A 23,156-nucleotide genomic window follows, 5' to 3' on the forward strand; every position below is an offset into this window, starting at 1 on the left:
CTGGAATGCCAGAAACCGGTCCTCTGAAGCTTGTTTCCGGTCCAGGGAAGACATGGCTTGGCAGTTCGGGCTGGACTGTTCCCATGAGGCACAGGGTCAGACTGATTTGCATATAGCCATGTCTAAACTGGGGTGGCAGAGTGGGCTAAAGAATGGTGATGGATTAAACCCAGATCTTTTGACTGGGTGTGAGCGTTTGATTTATTCAGATGCTCCGTCCATCACCACCCCCTTTTGTACCGCTTTTGGCCACCATAAGTGTGGCAGGGTATAATCAGACGTGAGTCCCTTGCTCACTTTGCCACTGGATTCAAGCAAGCCGGGCTGAAGACGGCTGGAATACCAGAAACCGGTCCTCGGAAGCTTGTTTCCGGTCCAGGGAAGACATGGCTTGGCAGTTCGAGCTGGACTGTTCCCATGAGGCACAGGGTCAGACTGATTTGCATATAGCCATGTCTGAACTGGGGTGGCAGAGTGGGCTAAAGAACGGTGATGGATTAAACCCAGATCTTTTGACTGGGTGTGAGTGTTTGATTGATTCAGATGCTCAGTCCATCACCACCCCCTTTTGTACCGCTTTTGGCCGCCATAAGTGTGGCAGGGTATGCTCAGACGTGAGTCCCTTGCTCACTTTGCCACTGGATTCAAGCAAGCCAGGCTGAAGACGGCTGGAATGCCTGAAACCGGTCCTCTGAAGCTTGTTTCCGGTCCAGGGAAGACATGGCTTGGCAGTTCGGGCTGGACTGTTCCCATGAGGCACAGGGTCAGACTGATTTGCATATAGCCATGTCTAAACTGGGGTGGCTGAGTGGGCTAAAGAATGGTGATGGATTTAACCAAGATCTTTTGACTGGGTGTGAGAGTTTGATTTATTCAGATGCTCCGTCTATCGCCACCCCCTTTTGTACCGCTTTTGGCAGCCATAAGTGTGGCAGGGTATGCTCAGACGTGAGTCCCTTGCTCACTTTGCCACTGGATTCAAGCAAGCCGGGCTGAAGACGGCTGGAATGCCAGAAACCGGTTCTTGGAAGCTTGTTTCCGGTCCAGGGAAGACATGGCTTGGCAGTTCGGGCTGGACTGTTCCCATGAGGCACAGGGTCAGTCTGATTTGCATATAGCCATGTCTGAACTGGGGTGGCAGAGTGGGCTAAAGAACGGTGATGGATTAAACCCAGATCTTTTGACTGGGTGTGAGTGTTTGATTGATTCAGATGCTCCGTCCATCACCACCCCGTTTTGTACTGCTTTTGGCCACCATAAGTGTGGCAGGGTATGCTCAGACGTGAGTCCCTTGCTCACTTTGCCACAGGATTCAAGCAAGCTGGGCTGAAGACGGCTGGAATGCCAGAAACCGGTCCTCAGAAGCTTGTTTCCGGTCCAGGGAAGACATGGCTTGGCAGTTCGGGCTGGACTGTTCCCAAAAGGCACAGGGTCAGACTGATTTGCATATAGCCATATCTGAACTGGGGTGGCAGAGTGGGCTAAAGAACGGTGGTGGATTAAACCCAGATATTTTGACTGGGTGTGAGCGTTTGATTTATTCAGATGCTCCATCCATCACCACCCCCTTTTGTACCGCTTTTGGCCACCATAAGTGTGGCAGGGTATAATCAGACGTGAGTCCCTTGCTCACTTTACCACTGGATTCAAGCAAGCCGGGCTGAAGACGGCTGGAATGCCAGAAACCGGTCCTCGGAAGCTTGTTTCCGGTCCAGGGAAGACATGGCTTGGCAGTTCGAGCTGGACTGTTCCCATGAGGCACAGGGTCAGACTGATTTGCATATAGCCATGTCTGAACTGGGGTGGCAGAGTGGGCTAAAGAACGGTGATGGATTAAACCCAGCTCTTTTGACTGGGTGTGAGTGTTTGATTGATTCAGATGCTCAGTCCATCACCACCCCCTTTTGTACCGCTTTTGGCCGCCTTAAGTGTGGCAGGGTATGCTCAGATGTGAGTCCCTTGCTCACTTTGCCACTGGATTCAAGCAAGCCGGGCTGAAGACGGCTGGAATGCCAGAAACCGGTCCTCGGAAGCTTGTTTCCGGTACAGGCAAGACATGGCTTGGCAGTTCGGGCTGGACTGTTCCCATGAGGCACAGGGTCAGACTGATTTGCATATAGCCATGTCTGAACTGGGGTGGCAGAGTGGGCTAAAGAACGGTGATGGATGAAACCCAGATCTTTTGACTGGGTGTGAGTGTTTGATTGATTCAGATGCTCCGTCCATCACCACCCCCTTTTGTAATACTTCATCTCTAGCCATAAAGTTATTCCTAAGACTAACATTAAACAAGAACTGTTTTGTATCTGGCACAATATACACAACATGAAGTCAATCTCTATCCTTTATTCTTACATTAACTCTACACCTAACTTTAATGTGTACCATTACTCTTACCCTAACTCTCATTCACACACACACACACACACACAACCTCAAAGGCGACAGGAAGGCCACAAAGAAAATACCCTGCAAAACCAATGATCCAGTGAATATTAGCTTACCTGGCTGCCTAAATCAACCCTGGCCTCAGTGTCACCGAGCCCCCAAATACAATGATCCTCCCTGGCCTTGTCCTAGGCATAGGGGATATGTGTGGTTCTCTGCCCCTACAATGCAATCACACTGCCTTACCCATGTGTCAGGGTGGGTTGTTCACGTTGGCCTCATGAAGGCCCATCCTCAGACAGGAGAGGTAGTCCTGTAACACAACACACCAGTGCTGGTGCCGGTTGCCTCCTGGCCCGGGCCAGACACCATCTCAGTAGGAGTTTAGAACACAGTAAGCTGTGTGCTATAGAATATGGACTCAGCTGCATACCTTTCCTCAATGTAACTGTATTATGTAGATACAGAGCCCAGCCTTTACCCAGGCCTGTTGTTTGATATCGAGTACCACTCCCCCCTTGAGTCCAGGGCCTGGTCTTAGACCCGGTCTTGTATTGAACACCCACATTCCTAAATGTAAGTTGTCTTGGAGGGTGGCATTTCCGTTGGTGCTCTATTACTTCTGAAGTCATGAGTAAATCAAAGGAGAAAGTAAAGGTTGAATGACTTGTTTATATGGTACATTTAAGAGATTGTTGCATTTGGTATCATAAGCCCCTTCAAAATAAATTTTCTAAACAAATTGCTAAATTTCTTCAACAAATGTTATATACACATGAGGAATGGAAGCTGCACTGGCCATTTATTTGATACAGTTTTGTTTTCGGAATTGTAGACTGCCTACGTCTTTAGACATATTTTAGCTTTTCTTTCTCATAAACTTTTATCTAATTGTAAAATAAATTTAATAAATGTGAACCGCCGCTGCTGAGGAAAGTTTGAAATATGCGACAGAAAGAGATGCATGGTTCTTACCAGCTCAATATCAGAAAGACAACCCTTGTACGCTTCAAGTACCTGCCGGCATGCGAAAGGATGAACCTTGGCACATGTTTGGAAACCAATTACTATGCCCTGCAAATAGGGAAAGACAAGTCACAGCCTCAGGGAGACAATAGACATTAACCAAACACAGACATTTAGTACAAGAGATTTCATATTAGAAAGAAAGGATAGAGCTGGTTCTTGATTTCACATTCAGTGTTTACAGCTGGTATTAGTGAATGATTGTCAACTAGTAAAGCAAATATATTAAGTGTCCTGAAAGCATGATTTAAGGATACCTTTATACAGCTATGCTGGAGGGCTTTACCATGCTACTTAAAAAGCATCTTTGGACAATAAGATGAGAGTTTCGTCACTATTTGTTTTCTGTCTCTTTGTTCTTTCTGGTGTTTCACATAAAGGAACTGCAAGGACAGTTCAATACACAAGCCTTCTTTACAACAAAGGAGTGTGATTTCTTTAGAAGGGATGCTTATCCTTTCTTCCTCATGTCTACTGTTGTCTATTTTGAAGGCCTTTCTGAGAGAGTCATTTCAAAGCCTTCACATAGCTTTATGTCTTTCACCGCTTTATCTGCTACATTGATTAAACTTGATTTATCTTGTTCAAACACTGGCTTCTATCAAGAGAGATCACCTAAAGAGGCTCCTAACTATCCCTGGTGAAATGCATTATTAGTCACCTGAAAAAAGGAGCTCTAAATTTAGTTTCTGCTAACTTAGGCCTCATCTACTCTGTAGAGGGGTTTCACTCTAATATAATTTGGCTATGCACGGAGTACAAAATCACACTATTGGGTGAGAGGAAGTACTGAGTGAGGAATGTTTCACCGGTCATCAATAATTTACCATCAAGCTCTATGAATGAAGTTACAAACCTACACAATGTACATCCAGATGCTCCACAGCCCCATATGACTACCTTCTCAACTTGATTTTGTTGTGGTTGTACAGGGTGAAATACCCTAGGGAAATAAATCTATGATAATTGTAAGAAATGCACTTGATACTTACTGCATGGTGAGGTGTAGCGACGAACCTAGTAGATTCGAACATGCTTCGAAGGAAGGGTAAGATCAGTGCAGTATCATCACAGCTGGCCATGCACTTACCAAGGCACTGGAAAATAAAACCCGAATATGGGAGTGAATTAAAGACAGTCTGAGTTAAGAATAAACAGCATCTCCTGCTCACTCTATGAAAGTCCTACTTATATTGGAGTATTCATCTTTGATTCACTCTACACACAAATGTGTCTCCCACTTTCAAATAGCACTTAATAAGTTGAGTGAAATGTTTGTTATCTTTTTTTTTTTTTTAAATATATTTTTATTGCAGGAATTAGTAAATCGTTACAAAATCGACCAGCATTGTATCACAAGCAGTATCAGCGAAATACAACCCTCTGTCCCCGCACCGTAAGTTCCGTACACAGCCATCCGGCCCACAACCCTGGGGTCGGGCGGCGAAATTCAATGGGGGCTCAGCAGGATGTTAGAGCTGGTCCGGATGATCCACTGTCCGTCATCTGCTTTTCCAAACAAGCCTATAAACCCAAAAGAAAAACCCCCACCCTCAAAATACTACTAACCAAGGTAAACCCCACCCAACCCCGCCATCAGCGCCTGGGAGCAACCGCAACAGGATCTGCTGTGGGACCCACGGGGAAAGCAACAGACCTAATAGTGCAAATGTTTATCGGGACTCAGGGCGAGTCGCTTCTTCACCTTCAGAGTCGCTGGGGGCGCAATAATCCCTGAGGGCCTGCACTAACATTTCCCACTCCAACGCTGCCTCCTGCGCCTTCTCATTACGCTGCCTCCAAGCCAGTTGGTATCTCAGTGTGCTCTCCCCCGCCGCCCACTTCAAGAGCTCGCTGTGCCATCTGCTCCCTGTCGGACCAACTCGTGCCTTCCAGTTCCTGGTCACCTCTCGCTTAGCAAGGAGGAGCCCTAGGTCGATAAATTTGCTGGAAATTTTATTCTTGGGGGTATGAGGGAACCAGTGTAGGAGTCCCACCGCCGCATCAAATGATAAGGATCTCCCCGTCACCTCCTCCAGGGTTTTCTCCACTTCCACCCAGTAGGATGATAATCCCGGGCAGGCCCATAACATGTGGAGGAGGTCCGCCTCCTGAGCTGGGCACCTAGGGCAATCCGCCGAATTCGTGGCAAAATATCGCTTAATTTTCACTGGGGTCAGATATGCTCTATGGAGAACGTAATAGTGGACCAGCTGAAATCGGGCGTGGCGTGTGCCCTTCCAGGCTCGCCGCACCAACTGGGACCAGGTCGTCTCCGGGATCTCCCTGCCAATGTCCTCCTCCCAGCGGTTTCTCAAAGTAGTGAGAGGAGCCAACCCTTCGTTGATCAATCTACCGTAAAGGCAAGTGACCGCCTTCACCGTGCCCGCAGACATCATCACGTATTGGCACACCGGAGATAAGGCGGGTCCCTCCAGCCCGCTCTTCCAGTGTGCCTGGATCGCTCGGACAATGGCCGAGTGCAACAAAAAGTCACCACGGGGGATCTCAAAGCGATCAATAAGATCCTGGAAGGGCAAGAGCGCCCCGTCCTCATACAGATCCCCAACTAGCTGTAAGCCGGTGTCCTCCCAGGCCGCCAATCGTGACCAATCGCCTCCATGGGGGAGGGCCGTCAGCATCCCCAAAGGTATTTCGGGCGCATACGGTGTTCTTAGATGGCCTCGGGCGTGAGCCCGATTCCAACACAGGCGGACAGTCCGCTCCTCCAGCAATAAATCCCGCAGGGCCAAACGTTGTCGCAACGCTATGAAGGAGAGAACATGCCTGGCCATGCCCGTCCCCCTTCTGTCTTCCGGGCCCCGGAATTCCCGGGCGATCTCCTGGGTGAAGGTCTGGAGCTGCGCTGCCAGGTAATACTTTTCAAAGTCCGGCACCGCGAGCCCCCCTCATCTTTCGGCCTCATCAGGGTCCTGAGGGCCACCCGACGGCGGCCCGAGCCCCAAATGAATCCGACAATCATAGATCGTAATAATCGAAACGTGGCCGGTGGGACCCAGATCGGTAGTGTCCGGAAGTAATATAATAGTCGGGGAAGCGCCACCATTTTAAGCAGAGCGATCCGTCCCGCCACTGAGAGCGGCAGCGTGGCCCAAAAGTCCATGCAGCCTCGAAGGGCTCGAGTGCTGCGGGCAATGTTCCCATCCAGGAGGTCGGATGGGTCGTGATAGACGAATACCCCCAGGTACTTAAAGCAGTCGGGTTCCCATCTAATCTCCCTACTTAAAGGAGGGGCGGGGGCGCCCTTACGAACCGGGAAAAGACAGGTCTTGGACCAATTCACCCGGAGGCCCGAAACCTCCCCAAACTCCGTGAGCGCCGTCGCCGCTCCATGTAAAGCGTCGAGCGGGTCCTCTAGGAAGAGCAACAGGTCGTCTGCATACAGCGAAACGTAGTGCGGGCCCGAAGGCGTCCACAGGCCCATATAGTGGGCTCCCGATCGAAGGTGCAGCGCGAGTGGTTCCACCGCCAGCGCAAAGAGAAGTGGGGACAACGAACACCCCTGCCTCGTGCCTCGTTCTACCGGATATTGTGAGGAAATCAGTGGTCCCGCCCGAACCCTGGCCGATGCAGAGGCATATAGAACCGCGGTCCATCTGATGAAGCCCTCACCGAGGCCGAATCTCCGCAGCACCGTGCAGAGGTAGTCCCACTCCAGGCTATCAAAAGCCTTCTCTAGGTCCACCGATAAGACAACCGGGGACGGGGCATCCACAAACGGTTCCCCTAGCAAACGGAACAACCTGCGAATGTTCATAGTCGTGTTACGCCTTGGGATAAAACCAGCTTGGTCCTCATGTACCAGGGAACTCATGTGTCCCAGCAGCCTCGAGGCCAAGATACTGCTCAGTATTTTATAGTCCACCGTCAGCATCGATAAGGGACGGTAAGACCCCGGGTCGGACGAGTCCCTTACTGGTTTGAGGAGAGGAACCACCAACGCCTCACACATCGAGCTCGGGAGTCGCCCCAGCCTCTTCGCCTCCTTGTAGACCACCAATAACCTAGGGGCTAGGAGGTCAGCATAAGCTGCATAAAACTCCACGGGCAGGCCGTCCAGGCCCGGGGTCTTATTTCTCGCCATCCGTTTAATGGCACCGCGGATCTCCCCCAATTCTATGTCGGACCCCAGGGCTTTCGCCACTTCTTGCTCCACTGTTCGGAGCTCCAGTGGGCGCAGATAATTATCGAGCCGGTCAGGGTCTCGTGCGGAGCGACTGCGGTACAAACGTTCGTAATAATGCCGGAAGCAGCTGAGAATCTCCGGTTGAGTGTATACCTCGGTTCCGTCTGCCTTACGCATACTTGTCGTCAATGAGGACTGGCGCGTAGGGTTGGCCAGCCATGCCAGCAACGCGCTCGATCTGTCCCCCTCCGCGATGGACCGGACCGTATAGGCCTTGTAGTCAAAACAGCGAAGCCGTTCGACCTCTGACGCCACCTTCTCCCTCGCCTCCGCCGTGAGTACCTGTAATTCCGGGCGCCCGGGGCGGCGAAGTTCCAGCTCGCGGAGTTTCCGGTCCGCTGCATCTAGGTCAGCTAGGATAACTCGCCTCATGCCCACCTTTTTAGAAATGCAGTAGCCCCTCACCACTACCTTAAAAGCGTCCCACTCTAACGCCCTTGTACTCGCGGTGCCGCCGTTGGACGCAAAATATTCCGATACCTTATCCCCCAGGTCCGCTCTGAAAGCACTGTCCTCAAGAATCTCGGGTCGTAGCTTCCAGGTGGGCACCGCCGGCGTCCCGGAGAACCAGCGAAGGTCCAGCAGGAGGGGGTTATGGTCTGAAATGGTTCTGGACAAGTACTCAGATCGGACCGCTGCCGAAACCAGTTCGGGCGATCCCAGAAATCCGTCCAGTCTGACATGCAACTCATGGAGGCTCGAGAAGTACGAATAGTCCCTAGATGTGGGGTGGTGCGCCCTCCAGATATCCGTCAGATCCCAGTGGGTCTGCCAATCCTTGCGACCCTTAGCCGTGCGACGAACCGGAGAATCGGGAAGGGGTGGATGCGAGCGGTCAGTGTCTACGTCCACTACTGAGTTAAAGTCTCCCCCGAGCAGAAGGGGCCCGGAGAAGAAGTGGGCCAACGAGCCCGATAACCTAGAAAGGAAGGCAGTCTGGTCTATATTAGGAGCGTACACACAGCAAACGTTCAAGTCCCTCCTTCCTAAAGTGCCCGAAATGGCCACGTAACCCCCCTCTGGATCTATCACTGTTTTCGTGACCTGGAAGGGGACCCCAGCTCTAACCCATATTAGCGCCCCTCTGGCATACGCGGAGTACGATGTGTAAAAGACCTGCCCCCTCCATCTACGCTGTAGCGCCGCCCCTTCCGCCTTGTTCAGATGAGTTTCCTGCAGCAGCGCCATTTGCACTCCCCTACGCACTAAATAAGCGTGGACTTTGTGGCGCCTGGACATAGTGTGAAGCCCCCTCACGTTCCAAGTGACACATTTCAAGTTAGCAACATCAGCCATTGTCCCATATTGTTCTTACACAGTCTCCCCATCCGGGTCCCCACAAAAAAAGGACATCATTCATCCCAGCACTGATGGCGGCCATTTTCCCCAACCAAAACCAAACACCCCAAGAACGAATCAGACCCCCACCCACCCTCCCCAGAACAGGACCCAAACAGCACCATCCAGATCCCATCCAAACCTTGCCCTCCAACAACCCAATAACCCCTACTAATCCTGAGGTCGCCACCGTAGGAAGGCCTTAAGGGCCAGGTGCGGGCCGGGCGGGGGCAGTGGGCCCTCGACGCTCCGGCTACCAGGACTAAAAACAAGCCCAAAACAGTGCCAAAGACCCTCGGGGCAGAAACAGGGGCACCCCACCCTCCCCGCTCTCGTTGTCAGCATCAATTAACGGCAACCGCCTCCCCCCTGCCGGGCCCCCTCCCAAAATGAGGTAGCTCACCCCGTTACCCCTGTCCATCCAGGAGGTCTTCCACCGATTTCGGTGTGATCACCGGTGTATGGGCGCTATCAGTCACTGAGTCCTCTGAGTCCGATGGTGCCCCCTCGTCTCCCGGGTCTGCTTCCTCTTCAATGGCATCGTCCCGTGCGCCAGACAACTCAGATAATACCTCGAGCACTTCCCTCCGCTCCGTCGACGTCTCTGCAGTTGAGGGCCCCCCCGAGCGGCCTCGACGATTCCTAATCCTCCTGGATCGCCGTCTCTGTTCCGGCTCCTCCGCCTGTTGGGATGAGGAGCCGAAGCCATCTTTCCCTGCTCTGTAAAGCTCGAGCCAAGCACAGACATCCTCCGGGGTGTCGAAGAATTGAGTCTTGTCATCGACAATGATGCGGAGCCTTGCAGGATAGAGGAGCGAGTACTGGATGCCCTCACTCCTGAGCTCGCGCTTGACCGCCAGGAAGGAGAACCGCCTGCGTTGAGTTTCATAGGTGTAATCCGGGAAGATGTTCACCTGACTGTTCGCCACTTTGAATGGACCATTATGTCTGGCGGCATTGAGGATTAAGTCTCTGTCCCGAAAGTGCAATAACCGCGCCACCACTGGTCTCGGGGCACGTCCCTGCTGCGGTGGCCGCGCCGGGACTCTGTGGGCACGCTCCAAGGTGTAGAAGGAGGATAGCCCCTCCGGGGCCACCGTGTCACGGAGCCAGGCCTCCAAGTATGCCACCATGTCGCCATCCTCGATCTTTTCCGGAAGGCCCACCACACGGATGTTGTTCCTCCTGTTGCGGCCTTCCGCATCCTCCGCTCTCTGCTCTAGGGTCGCAATCCGGGATAAAGCATCCTTCATAGTCGCAGCCAAGGTTCGCTGCATCGGCTCCAAGGTTTTCACCGAGCTCTCCACTTCCTTGACCCGGTCCGAAAGTTTGCCGTGGTCCGCTCTAAGGAGACCTAGGCTCGTCGCCACCTGGGCAATGTCCTGTTGAAGGGCCGATCGCGTGGTCGCTATCGTCTCCAGGACGCGGTCGAACTGCTGTTGCATCGATGCACCACCAGAACTCTTTGGGTCCCCATGTTCCTCTTTGTCCTGGGCCTCCGAGTCTGAGGCGGTTGGGGTAGTCCCCTTGGCTCCTCTAGGTTTCCCCATGTCGCCGGGGGCACTCCGTGATGGTCCAGGAGCAGGCGTCTCCGGGTGCAGGTGCCGACCACGACCCTCCCGGTTACTGGACCTCAAATCGAGTATCGGAGACCTCCTTCTCCAGGGCCTGTGGGAACTTCTCCGCTTCGGCTCGCGCCACCACCACGGCGTCCGAGGGCACCGATGAGGGGGCGGTGATAACCTCCGCCAGGTCGGGCAGGTCCGCACAGCCGCTGAAGTCCCGGGGTGAGGGTCACCAACTCCACCGGACGATTTGTGGCGCCAGAGTGTCGCGCCTCCCATGGAAGTGGACTGGCCAGGAAAACGTAGCTAGGTGCGGTGTCGTGAGTTGGGCCACCGCCCGGTTCACCAGACGTCCGCTCACTGGATCCACTATAACGTGGGCATCCGCCCAGTCACCCAACCGAGTGCATTCTCGTTGTAGAAAGTCCGATCCGACCGATATCTAGTGCACAGATCAGCAGGGGATGGCAAAGCCGGGGGCGAGACGCCGCCCGCGACGCTCCTCCAATTCAATGGATCCGGCCAGGATGACAATGAAGTCCGGGCGCCATGTTGGGTCGCACTCCGCAACTCCGCAAACTTCGTTTTTACGCCGGATCGCCACTCGTCCGAGCCTCGCCAGGGGCCCTGGCAGGTCTTCGTCGGTCCGTTCAGCAGAATGCGGGGTTTGGGGTGCCCCGCAGCCTCCGATTTACAGGATAATCACGGGCTCAGTCCCGGAGCCGAGCTCTCAGGAGACCATCGCCATCGGCGCCCAAGCCACGCCCCCCGTGAAATGTTTGTTATCTTATGTATAGTATAGTTATATTTTCTGGACATTGTAGAGATTTGTATATGGCCCTGAATATGACTCGAAACAAGGAAGTGAGGGGTAATGTGAGCCAATGAAGGTCCAGTACCTAAGCTCTGAAAGTGCTAATGCAGAAACCAATGGAAATACTGCTCCTTTCAGAAAGCAAAGTAGAAATAAAGGCGGACAAAGAAAGGGGAATCCTTAGGATTTTTTCTTGGTGCCTTCACAAATCCATGAGCATGGAATGTCTCATCATCAAGGGTATACTTCATAGGGCTAGCAATGCAATGCCCTATGGGCCCCACGAAGGGTCGCTTAGCAGAGATATTTTTATTTTTGCCATATGATGAAAGTGCCAGTGTGAGGGCGTTTTGAATGTGTGAGGTTGAGTGACTGTGTATAGTGAAATGAAGAGAGACTAAAAAGAGGTATTCAACTGGAATTTTAACTGATGGTTTCCTTGACAGGTTTAAAAAAACATAATTTGGTACATGCGACGACATGGAAGTAATGTATCCAAGTAGCCTAAATCTGTGAATGTGGTCAGATCAACGTGTTTCTTGCCTGTTGGCCCAAAAAGTATCTGTACCACTTCTTCAGGACCTAAAAAAGGGAGAGCTAACCCTACCCCACATCTAAGATGTGATATAAAGTGTAGGTAATCCCCTAAAAGAAAATACCTTTGTTCAAAAAGTTTAAAATTGATTGTCCAACTTAGAAAAAAAATGAGAAAATGAAGAAAACACACAGTAAACAAATGTTTTGCATGTATGGGCCAATGTGTCTCCACGATCGCTTTTCCGGGACACTGTATGTGCATGCTATTGTTATGGGTGATCAGTCGCCACAATGTGAAGGAAGTAAAAAACACACTAGTACATGCAATATAGCAGAACAGGTAAGTGGACATACAGGTAACAGACAACATAAAACCAATCTGTGTTGATGTTACACAGTGCATCACAAGTTGTCCTCAGGAGTGAGTGAAGGGTCTTTCCATTTGGATCAGTGACCCGTAGGTCAAAAGCAGAGTGTAGCACTCAGCTGCTAACTGTGGAAAGAACAATGATAGTCAACATAAAGAAACAGCAAGTCAAGGGGACCCAAATTGCTTTGGGGTGAGAAAAAAAAGAAAAACAGAGAGTTTACAAGAGATGCAACCATACTCATGTGGTTTCTGTACAGAGAGTGCAGGAGACCTACCATCCTCTGTTCATCTGGATTGAGACTGAGCAGGGGAGAAAACCCGTCTTTTAATGTGCAGGTAATTGTAGTGATTGTCCTTGGGTGGGATGCATGCGACCGTGGGAAGGAGTGATGACGCACTGGGCCCCTTGAGATTCCAGAGCCATGATTCACTTTTAAGTGTATCCAGAAACTGAAGGACTTCATGGAAAACACCAGACCTCATATTCAACGGTCCCACATGCAGAACACCTTGTGGGACTTACCACCTGTCACAGGGCACTATCCCTGTGGGTCCTACGGGGTATGCCCACTGACTAAACATTCCTAAGAGGTCAGGTTGGGTCCCCAATTAGCCTGCAAACAGAAAAGTCACAGTAACTGCAGTACAAAAAACTGTGTTTACCTGATCACCTGCCTTTGTGGCCTTCATTACGTGGGAATGACCACGAGCGCTATCGAACCAAGAATAATGGAGCAGTGGAGCAACATATACTGCAGACACAGCACTACAAAAATGTGCCATCACTTTTCCAACTCCAACCACTCTCCAGGTGACCTTTGGCAGATAATTTTGGAAGCGATTAATTCATGAAGTCCTTTAAACCTTTTCAGAATGGAGCAAGGGTGGATTTTATGCCTCTCCACCAACAGCAAAGGTTTGAAAGATGAAATCCTCTAGTGCGAGGTGTAATTCAGTCCCCTGTGAAATCAGATACTCTCTTACTATAGCTGGATTGACATTTACTACATACATGGGACCTGATATACCATATCACCATTGACACCATGCCACATATGGAATGCCTGGCTATGGAGTCCCAGACACCACACTAAGCAGTGCTTATGATAAGCATTTTGCGACTTGGCATTGGTCTCTTCTTCACTAACACAAATAATTCTGTTGATACCAATGAGGTGGTACCCTCCAATAAGAAACCATTTAACTGTCTTAGTCTACTGTTTGAGATGAACAAGTTACTTACCTTTGGTAAAGCTTTTTGCTGGTGGATACGGTATCTGCCTGTGGATTCCTCACCTTGTGAATATCCGCCTGCGTCAGCAACGTTCGGAAAATTCTTTGTAGCTCCCCGGCGTGGACAACGTCACAGGAACGCACGACATCGCGCGCGGCTCTGCTGACGTCACCGACTTCATATTAGGCCTATGCCGGTGTGATGACATCAGTTCCGCCCTTTTTTCCGTGCCTTCGAGGCACACGGACGGACCAACAACAAAAGATATATACACAGTATACACAGTACAAACTAGTCAAGGTAACACACATAGTGTGAATATAACATAGTAAATCATGTACAAGAACAGACTTCCTTTGAGGTTAACATGTATACATTAAAAAAACATTACCAGAAATTCAGGTATAGAAGAGTGGACAACGTGGAGGCGGGTGGGCATGTGAGGAATCCACAGGCAGATAATGTATCCACCAGAAAAAGTGTAACCGAAGGTAAGTAACTTGTTCTTCTGCCAGTGGATTCCTCACCTTGTGAATAGATTCCCACAGCAGTTCCCACTCCCGGAGGAGGGTGTCCACTCCTCTATAGCAGAAAGTCCTCAAGGACAAAACGCCCAAAGAGGCCGTCCCTCCTCACTTCGGTATCCAAGCAGTAATGCTTCGCGAAAGTGTGGAGAGAGGCCCAAGTTGCCTCTCTACAAATGTCCTCTACAGGAACACCCCTAGACAAAGCAGATGTTGATGACTTTGCTCTAGTAGAGTGAGCTCTTATACCCCCTGGAGGTTCCTTACCAGCCAGGGCGTAGCAGATCTTGATACATAGAATAATCTATCTCGAAAGTGTGCGCTTGTGCACAGCTCTTCCTTTTCTGCAGCCAGCAAATCCAACAAACAACTGGTCATCCACTCGATAGTCCTTTGTCTTATCAAGATAAAAGCTCACCGCCCTCTTAGGGTCCAGACGGTGAAGCCGTTCCTCCTCCTTGGAAGGGTGAGGGGAGGATAGAAGGTAGGAAGGGTAATAACTGTCCTAGATTGAAGGGAGTTACCACTTTAGGCAGAATAGCAGCCCTGGTCCTAAGAACCATTCGTTCAGCATGAATGGTCAAGAATGGGGGCTTCGAACTAAGAGATTGAAGCTCACTTACCCTCCTTACCGAGGTAATAGCAACCAGGAAGACCGTCTTAAAATACAAAAGTCTCAAGGGACACTTGTGCAAAGGTTCGAAAGGAGAACCCATCAGAAAAGTAAGCACCAGATTCAAGTCCCATTGAGGTACGATAAAGGGAGTAGGAGGAAATTTATTCGTAAGGCCCTTTAGAAATCTTAAAACCACAAGAGACTTAAATAAGGACGGCTGATCCGGCAGGCAGAGAAATGCCGACAAAGGCAAAAGATAACCTTTGACTGTAGCAACAGCAAACCCTTGCTGCGCTAAAGAAAGAGCAAATTGAAGTATATCTGATGATCGAGCTATCAAAGGATCAATGGATTTCTCTCCACACCAGAAAACAAACCGAGACCACCTATAAGAATAGATAGACTTGGTGGAGTCACGTCTGGCCGATAGAATGACATCCACCACATCATGTGGGAGAGAAAAGGAATTCAGGTTGCCCCTTTCAATCTCCAGGCATGAAGGTGTAAGGTCTGGAGGTGGAGGTGTAGAACCTGCCCCTCCATCTGAGAGAGGAGATCTGCCCTTAGAGGGAGACGGAGCGGCGGGCATGAGGAGAGGTGGAGAAGATCTGTGTACTACACCCTTCTTGGCCAATCTGGGGCGATCAATATGACTTGGGCCTGGTCTTGGCGAATCTTCCTCAGAACCAGATGTTGATGACTTTGCTCTAGTAGAGTGAGCTCTTATACCCCCTGGAGGTTCCTTACCAGCCAGGGCGTAGCAGATCTTGATGTATAGAATAATCTATCTCGAAAGTGTGCGCTTGTGCACAGCTCTTCCTTTTCTGCAGCCAGCAAATCCAACAAACAACTGGTCATCCACTCGATAGTCCTTTGTCTTATCAAGATAAAAGCTCACCGCCCTCTTAGGGTCCAGACGGTGAAGCCGTTCCTCCTCCTTGGAAGGGTGAGGGGAGGATAGAAGGTAGGAAGGGTAATAGACTGTCCTAGATTGAAGGGAGTTACCACTTTAGGCAGAATAGCAGCCCTGGTCCTAAGAACCATTCGTTCAGCATGAATGGTCAAGAATGGGGGCTTCGAACTAAGAGCTTGAAGCTCACTTACCCTCCTTACCGAGGTAATAGCAACCAGGAAGACCGTCTTAAAATACAAAAGTCTCAAGGGACACTTGTGCAAAGGTTCGAAAGGAGAACCCATCAGAAAAGTAAGCACCAGATTCAAGTCCCATTGAGGTACGATAAAGGGAGTAGGAGGAAATTTATTCGTAAGGCCCTTTAGAAATCTTAAAACCACAGGAGACTTAAATGAGGACGGCTGATCCGGCAGGCAGAGAAATGCCGACAAAGCCAAAAGATAACCTTTGACTGTAGCAACAGCAAACCCTTGCTGCGCTAAAGAAAGAGCAAATTGAAGTATATTTGATAAACGAGCTATCAAAGGATCAATGGATTTCTCTCCACACCAGAAAACAAACCGAGACCACCTATAAGAATAGATAGACTTGGTGGAGTCACGTCTGGCCGATAGAATGACATCCACCACATCATGTGGGAGAGAAAAGGAATTCAGGTTGCCCCGTTCAATCTCCAGGCATGAAGGTGTAAGGTCTGGAGGTGGAGGTGTGGAACCTGCCCCTCCATCTGAGAGAGGAGATCTGCCCTTAGAGGGAGACGGAGCGGCGGGCATGAGGAGAGGTGGAGAAGATCTGTGTACCACACCCTTCTTGGCCAATCTGGGGCGATCAATATGACTTGGGCCTGGTCTTGGCAAATCTTCCTCAGAACCCGAGGAATCAAGGGTATGGGAGGAAACGCGTAAAGGAGTTGTGAGCCCCAACTCAACTGAAACGCGTCCCTCAAAGCTCCCTGCATCGGATACTGGAGACTGCAGAATGACGGGCAGTCTCCAGAAGAGTTCCCCACGTCCGAAAGACGTGACAAGCTACCTCTGGATGAAGCCTCCACTCGTGGTCGGCCGAGAACTGCCGACTGAGACTGTCTGCACGCACGTACAAAACTCCGGCCAGATGATTTGCCATCAGACAAATCTGATGGTCCTGAACCCAGGACCAGAGATGCAGAGCCTCTCTGCAGAGACACTGCGACCCCACTTCTCCCTGTTTTTTGACATACGACATTGCGGTGGTGTTGTTCATCAGGACTTGAACCAACCACCCGCGAAGGGAAGGGAGAAAGGCCTTGAGTGCTAGACGTATCGCCCGCAACTCTAGAAGGTTGATGTGAAGCAACCTTTCCTCTGGAGACCAAAGACCCTTGATCTCCAGATCCCCCAGATGAGCACCCCACCCGAGAGTGGATGCATCAGTTCACTGTGCTAACCGATGGAGGTAGATGGAAAGGCTTTCCTTGTGACAGATTGCCTTCCACGCTCCACCAAGATACATCCGCTGCAGCTTCTCTGGAGATCCTCACAGACTCCTTGAGATCTCCGTTGTGTTGATACCACTGCCTGCGAAGACACCACTGGAGTGCCAGTGTGCATGGTTGACCAACAGAATGCAGGAAGCCATCAGACCGAGCAGGCGAAGGACCTTCAGGACTAGAATGACCGCTCCATTGTGAAATAAAGGAATCATTCCCTGTATGTCGAGAATCCTTTGAGGTGGAGGCAATAATCGACATACAGTTGTGTCCATTACCGCACCTATGAACAGGTTGCGCTGGGAGGGCACCAGGTGAGATTTGGGTACATTTATTGAAAAACCCAACCTGTGCAACAACTGTGTTGTGACTTGCAGATGATGGAGCACTGTCTCTGGAGATTCTGCTTTGATCAACCAATCGTCCAGATACGGGAATACAAGTATCCCCGACCTTCTGAGATGTGCTGCCACCACAGTCATCACCTTGGTGAAAACTCGAGGTGCAGTAGTAAGACCAAACGGAAGGACCGCAAACTGGTAATGTTGTGATCCCACCGTGAAACGGTGATACTTACTGTGCGACTTCAAGATAGAAATATGGAAATAAGCATCCTGCAAGTCGATCGACACCATTCAGTCCTCTTCCAGCAGCGCCTGAAGAACCTGAGCAAGGGTGAGCATCTTGAACTTCTCCTGTTTCGGGTAAAGGTTCAAGATCCTAAGATCCAAGATTGGACGAAGTCTGCCACCCTTCTTGGGAATCAGGAAATACTGGGAGTAGCATCCCTGACACCCCTTTCCTGCTCCAGAACCACCTCTATCGCACCCTTTCGTAACAGTGGCAGGACTTCCTCCTGCAGGAGAAGTAGGTGGTCCTCTGAGCAAAATCCTTGGCAAGGAGGGTAATCTGGAAGAGATTCCCGAAAGGGAAGAGCATACCCATTCTCTACAAGATTGAGAACCCAAAGATCTGATGTAATGATTCCCAATCCCGTAGAAAATGGGTAAGCCGACCCCCTACAGGACCGCATGATCCGGAATGGCGGATCTAGGGCTGCTTTGCTGATGGTGAAGGGGGTTGGGAAGAGGAGGAGGAAGAGGAGGAGGAGGCTTGACGTCCTCGAGGACAAGCTCTTTGTTTGCCCCTGTAGGATTTATATAGTGGATTTTGCTGTTGCTGCTGCTGTTGAGTTTGACGGTAGGGACGAAAGGACAAACTTCCAAAACCTTTATACCTCTTAGTCGCAGAGCCTCTGGACTGCAGCCCCAATGATCTGGCAGTAGCCCTACTGTCCTAAAATATTTCAAAAGCTGCATCAGATTTTTTGCCAAATAGTCCAGCACCATCAAATGGCAAATCCAACAAGGCTGACGGAACGTCCGCAGACAAGTCAGATGACTTCAGCCCGGCAGCGCTTCTAGAGGCAACAGAAGTTCCCATAATGCGAGCAACTGAATCAGCAGTGTCAAGACCACTTTGAATCACTTGACGTGCAGCCGCCTGTGTATCGGCCAACACCTCATTAAAATCCTTCCTGCTGTCCTCAGGAATTTTAGGAGCCAACTGCCGTACAGAGTCCATCACAGCATGTATATATCTCCCCAAGAGACATGTGGCATTGGTCGATTTTAGAGCCATATTTGCCGAAGAGAAAATCATCTTCGCAGTCTGATCCTGTTTCTTGGACTCCTTATCCCCAGGCACTTGAGGGAAAGCACCAACAGTCTTCTTCGAACAGGCTGCCTGTATAACCAGACTTTCAGGCAAAGGATGCGAGGATAGAAACTCAGGATCACCAGGTGCTACCCTATACCTCCTTGGAACACCTTTAACCACTGCAGGAGCTGTAAGAGGCCTGTTCCAAACCTCCACTATAGGCTCAGTCAAAGCCTCATTAAAAGGAAGCAATGGTTCCACAACTGAAGATGGGGAATGGAGGACCTCAGTCAAAAGATTAGACTTGTATTCAGCAGTAGGCAAAGTCAAATTTAAAAGATCTGCAGCGTTTTTGATGACCACATGGTATGGTGCAACATCCTTTGAAGGGGCATCAGATACAGAGGACAGCTCTAATTCAGGGGAAAGCTCCAAACCACTAGCATCCCTCAAATCATCAAAATAGTCCTCCTGAAGCTCATCTTCTTCCACCTCAGCCTCAGCCTCTCTAAATCTTTGCTCCTCTATAAGGCGCTGAGCTTCTCGCCTTGATCTCTCCTTCAAGAGTCGCGCCGTCGGATCCGTGACCGACTCCGATGGAGCCGGTGCCGGCGTCGAGAATGGATCCGGAAGCCCAGGTCGCTGCTCACGAGGTCGAGTTGGAGCCGGCGACGATGGAATCGGCGTCGAGGACCTCGGAGGCACCAAGAAATTCCAAGGCGGAGCCGGCGCCGGCATAAATGGCATGAAAGGAGCTGGAGCATAGGAGTGGGGAACTACTAATTTATATGCCAATGGACCCATGGGACCCGAATGTGCACAAGAGGGTTACAAAGCTCTTGAGTAGACTCCATACATTGCGTTTAAAAACAAAGTAGGGCCTTGACCTGGAGCTGGGAAGTGCGGGTAAGGACCCACAGGATGCTCTTTCGGAGGTTCCAGATTCGCCTCCTCTTCCACAGGCGGATGGACTGGAGTCATCGAGCCCTCAGGTAATGGAGCCTCAGGTAATAGAGCTGGGAAGTGCGGGTAAGGACCTACAGGATGCTCTCTCAGAGGTTCCAGATTTGCCTCCTCTACCACAGGCGGATGGACTGGAGTCATCGAGCCCTCAGGTAATGGAGCCTCTTCTTCCTCTTGAGCTGGGGACAGCGCTGGAGGGGGATCCGATACCGGAGCCGTAGAACGCACTGGCGACTCCAAGGGCGAAGCCTCACCTTCTGGAACACCAGGTGAAGGAGACACCTCATCTTTTCTATGCCTCCTCTTAGGCGACTTCGGTCTCGACTCTGAGTCCTTACCGGAGTGATGTCGAGATCCAAGCCTTCGCTTCTTATGCTTCTTCTTCGTTGACCTCGAAGCATGACCAGATGACGACCTCGACATCGACTTCGACCTCGGCCTACTCGAACGCGATCTCGAAGTCTTCTTCTCCTTTCTACCTTCAACTTCGCCACCAGAAGTTTCTCTTCCCTCTCTCGAAGAGCCTTCGGGTTCATCTTCTTACACGAAGAACAGCCTTTGACATTGTGGTCCGAACTCAAGCACCAGATACAATCCTCGTGCGGGTCCGTAATCGACATCATCTTGCCACACTTCCCACATGGCTTGAACCTGGTCTTCTTAGACTACATCTTCAGCGAGAAACAAAGAAGCAAGAAGACACCAAACAGAGAAAAACAGTAACAAAGTTACTAACAGCTACAGAGGTTCCCCGAAACAGTTAGCGTCGACGACGTGGAAAAAAGGGAACTGATGTCATCATGCCGGCGTAGGCCTATTATGGAGTAAGTGACGTCAGAGGAGCCGCGCGCGATGTCGTGCGTTTCTGAGACGTCATCCACGCCGGCGAGCTACAAAGAATTTTCCGAACGTTGCTGACGCAGGGGGATATTCACAAGGTGAGGAATCCACTGGCAGATGCATCCATCAGAAGCCGCCTTACTAATACCATTGACAACTTTGGTCGGCCTGCATTTGACCGCTACACACTCCAAGATGTCCACCATGGAGGGATGATACTTTTGCTACACAAGCACATGAGGGGCTTGCTCCTATTGGCTCCAGCCTACCTCTTCTCTTTCCTCTTCTCCTCATTTGACATTTCCCAATAGTGCTTACCAAGCATCCTAATCCATTGGGAATAGACCACTTGGTCACCTCATGTTACTTATTACATGAGGTGGCCTAGATTGCCAACATGAACACAGATGCCAATATGCCTAGTTTCCACCATGAGGGATCGCTAGGAGTTATGTGACCTGATTTGCTCTCCATCACCGTATATGCAAGAGTACTTAGGTTTACTATACTTTTCTCTTACCATTACCCTTGATTAACAAAACATTCAACTGTCTTAGTTTACTACTTAGATGCCACCTTACAAAAACCATGGAAGACTTTGGGATGCCTAGCTTTTAACCACTGAACACTCTGAGATAGGCGCCACTGAAGCATGATACCTCTGTTACATCAGCACGTGAGAAGCTCACTCCTTTTGGCTCAAGCTCGCCCCTCTTCTCCTCTCCTCTCCTCATTTTCCACTAGGTCATCACTCCTTTCATCTGCTGCCCACACCACACCTGAGGACAATCACTCCAATTGCCCATACCTTCAATGACAGGTCTTCTCCTCTGCTCAGTCTCGAGCCAGGCGAGCAGAGGAGGGTAGGTCTCTTGGGCTCTCGGTGCAGAAACCATGTGAGTATGGTTGCTTCTCTTGAAAATGTTTTCTTTTTCTTTTAACACTGAGTCATTTGGGTCCCCTTGATTTACTGTTTCTTTTTACTGACCATCATAGCTCTTTCCACTGTCAGCAGCTGAGCACTACCCTCTGCTTTTGACCTATAGGGCATAATTAATTGATCCAAAGGGTAAGACCCGTCACTCACAATGAAGGACAACCAATCACTTATGATACGCTGAGTAACACGAACACAGATTGGTTTATTTTGTCTGTTCCATGTATGTTCACTTGCTTATTCTGTTATATTATATGTACTTGTGCGTTTTTCACTTCTTTCACGTTGTGGTGACTGGTCAGCGCCAAAAATAGCATGCGCATGTCTACCTTTAGAGACACTATGATACAGTGAGTTGGAAAATCGATTCTGGTGACACATTGAACCAAACATACAAAACATTTGTTTACTGAGTGTTTTCTTTATTTTTTCATTTATTTTCTAGGTTAGATGATTAATTCTACACATTTTGAAACAGGTATTTTCTTCTAAAGGAATACCTTAGCAGCATATCATGTCTTAGGTGTGGGGTCGGACTATCCCCCATATTTTTGGTCCTGACGAATCATTGTGGAACCTTTTTAGGCCATCGAAACCTGACCACACTCACAGATTTAGTCTACATGGGTACAACACGCCCCTGTATTAGCCCCAATCAAATTATATTTTTTTAATCCTACCAAGGGAATCATCACATTACAGTTCAGTTCGGTATCTCTTAGATAGTTTTAGTCTCCCTTTAATTCACTGTACACATTTACATCACCCCTCACATTCAAAATGCCCTTACACAAGCACTTCTCATCAGACAGCAAAAATAAAAAGATCTCCCCTAAAGGGACTCTTCATGGGGCCCGTAGGGCATTATAGCCCTAGACCTATGAGAAGCAAGCCCACTATGAAGCATTACATCCTCAGTGATGTGTGAGGGCACCAAGAAATAATCCTTAAGATTCCCCCTTCTTTGCTCGCCTTCCTTTCTTCTTTGCTTTTTGATAGGAACAATACCTCCACTGCTTTTTGCATGAATATGGCCCCATATCCCCTGAATGGGGATTGGCTCTAACATGAAGACTACCTATTGGCTAAAGGAGATCCATTAGGGAAATTAGTATAGCCCTGAAATGTTGTGGCTTTTATTGATTCAAGTGGAGAGGATTACATCAGGGAGTTCATCTCCATCTGCTTCTTAGTAGGTCAGTCCTTCCAGGGAGTGGGAGAACCATACCTGATTTTCCCAACAGGCTAAGCCCAATGCTGTGTACCCATATTATTAAAATTACCTTTACTAATGGAATACACAGTTCTACCCTTCTCCGACTTTGTTTTAAATTGACTTCCCCAATGGTTCAATACTGACCCTTGAGAGCACTAACCTCCTCATTCACATGATGGGCAAAAGTGTCAATCTGTTCGGTGAGTTCTTCCATAAAAGAGACATGCCATTCTCTGTATGGGGCTTGTTTTAGGATAGTCCCCAGGAACTGCAAGGAAAACAGTGAGAGACTTTAATGCAGTAATAGAAACGTAAATGCAGTATCCACGGCTGACGTCTGCAGTGATTTTGAGAAGATAAGGGTAAACAAACTTCAGCTAACAACCTCTGTGATGACGAAATTATATTTGGACAGAAGAACCAGAGAACACATACAGCAATGCTTAAATAGTGTGGTGTGATATCAGTGCTCAGGAAAAACAGGAGGCCTTGACAGTGGCCGTGATTTACACAGAAACACATGCACAAAACCATGCTGCCC

At 49.8% G+C, this 23,156-nt stretch overlaps 1 protein-coding gene across 1 annotated transcript in view; it reads right to left on the reverse strand.

Annotated features, from left to right (window-relative positions):
* Nucleotides 1–23,156, reverse strand: part of LOC147683467 (maestro heat-like repeat-containing protein family member 1) — a 69,202-nt gene that overhangs the window by 20,652 nt on the left and 25,394 nt on the right. The window contains exons 13-15 of the mRNA XM_086944854.1: nucleotides 22,776–22,883; nucleotides 4,407–4,553; nucleotides 3,364–3,462 (exon numbers count right to left, since the gene is read on the reverse strand). Of these exons, the coding sequence (XP_086800980.1) occupies nucleotides 3,364–3,462; nucleotides 4,407–4,553; nucleotides 22,776–22,883 (354 nt within the window). The remainder of the gene's footprint in view (nucleotides 1–3,363; nucleotides 3,463–4,406; nucleotides 4,554–22,775; nucleotides 22,884–23,156) is intronic.

This window comes from Lissotriton vulgaris, chromosome 11, assembly GCF_964263255.1.
Source record: "Lissotriton vulgaris chromosome 11, aLisVul1.2, whole genome shotgun sequence".
Lineage (NCBI taxonomy): Eukaryota > Metazoa > Chordata > Amphibia > Caudata > Salamandridae > Lissotriton > Lissotriton vulgaris.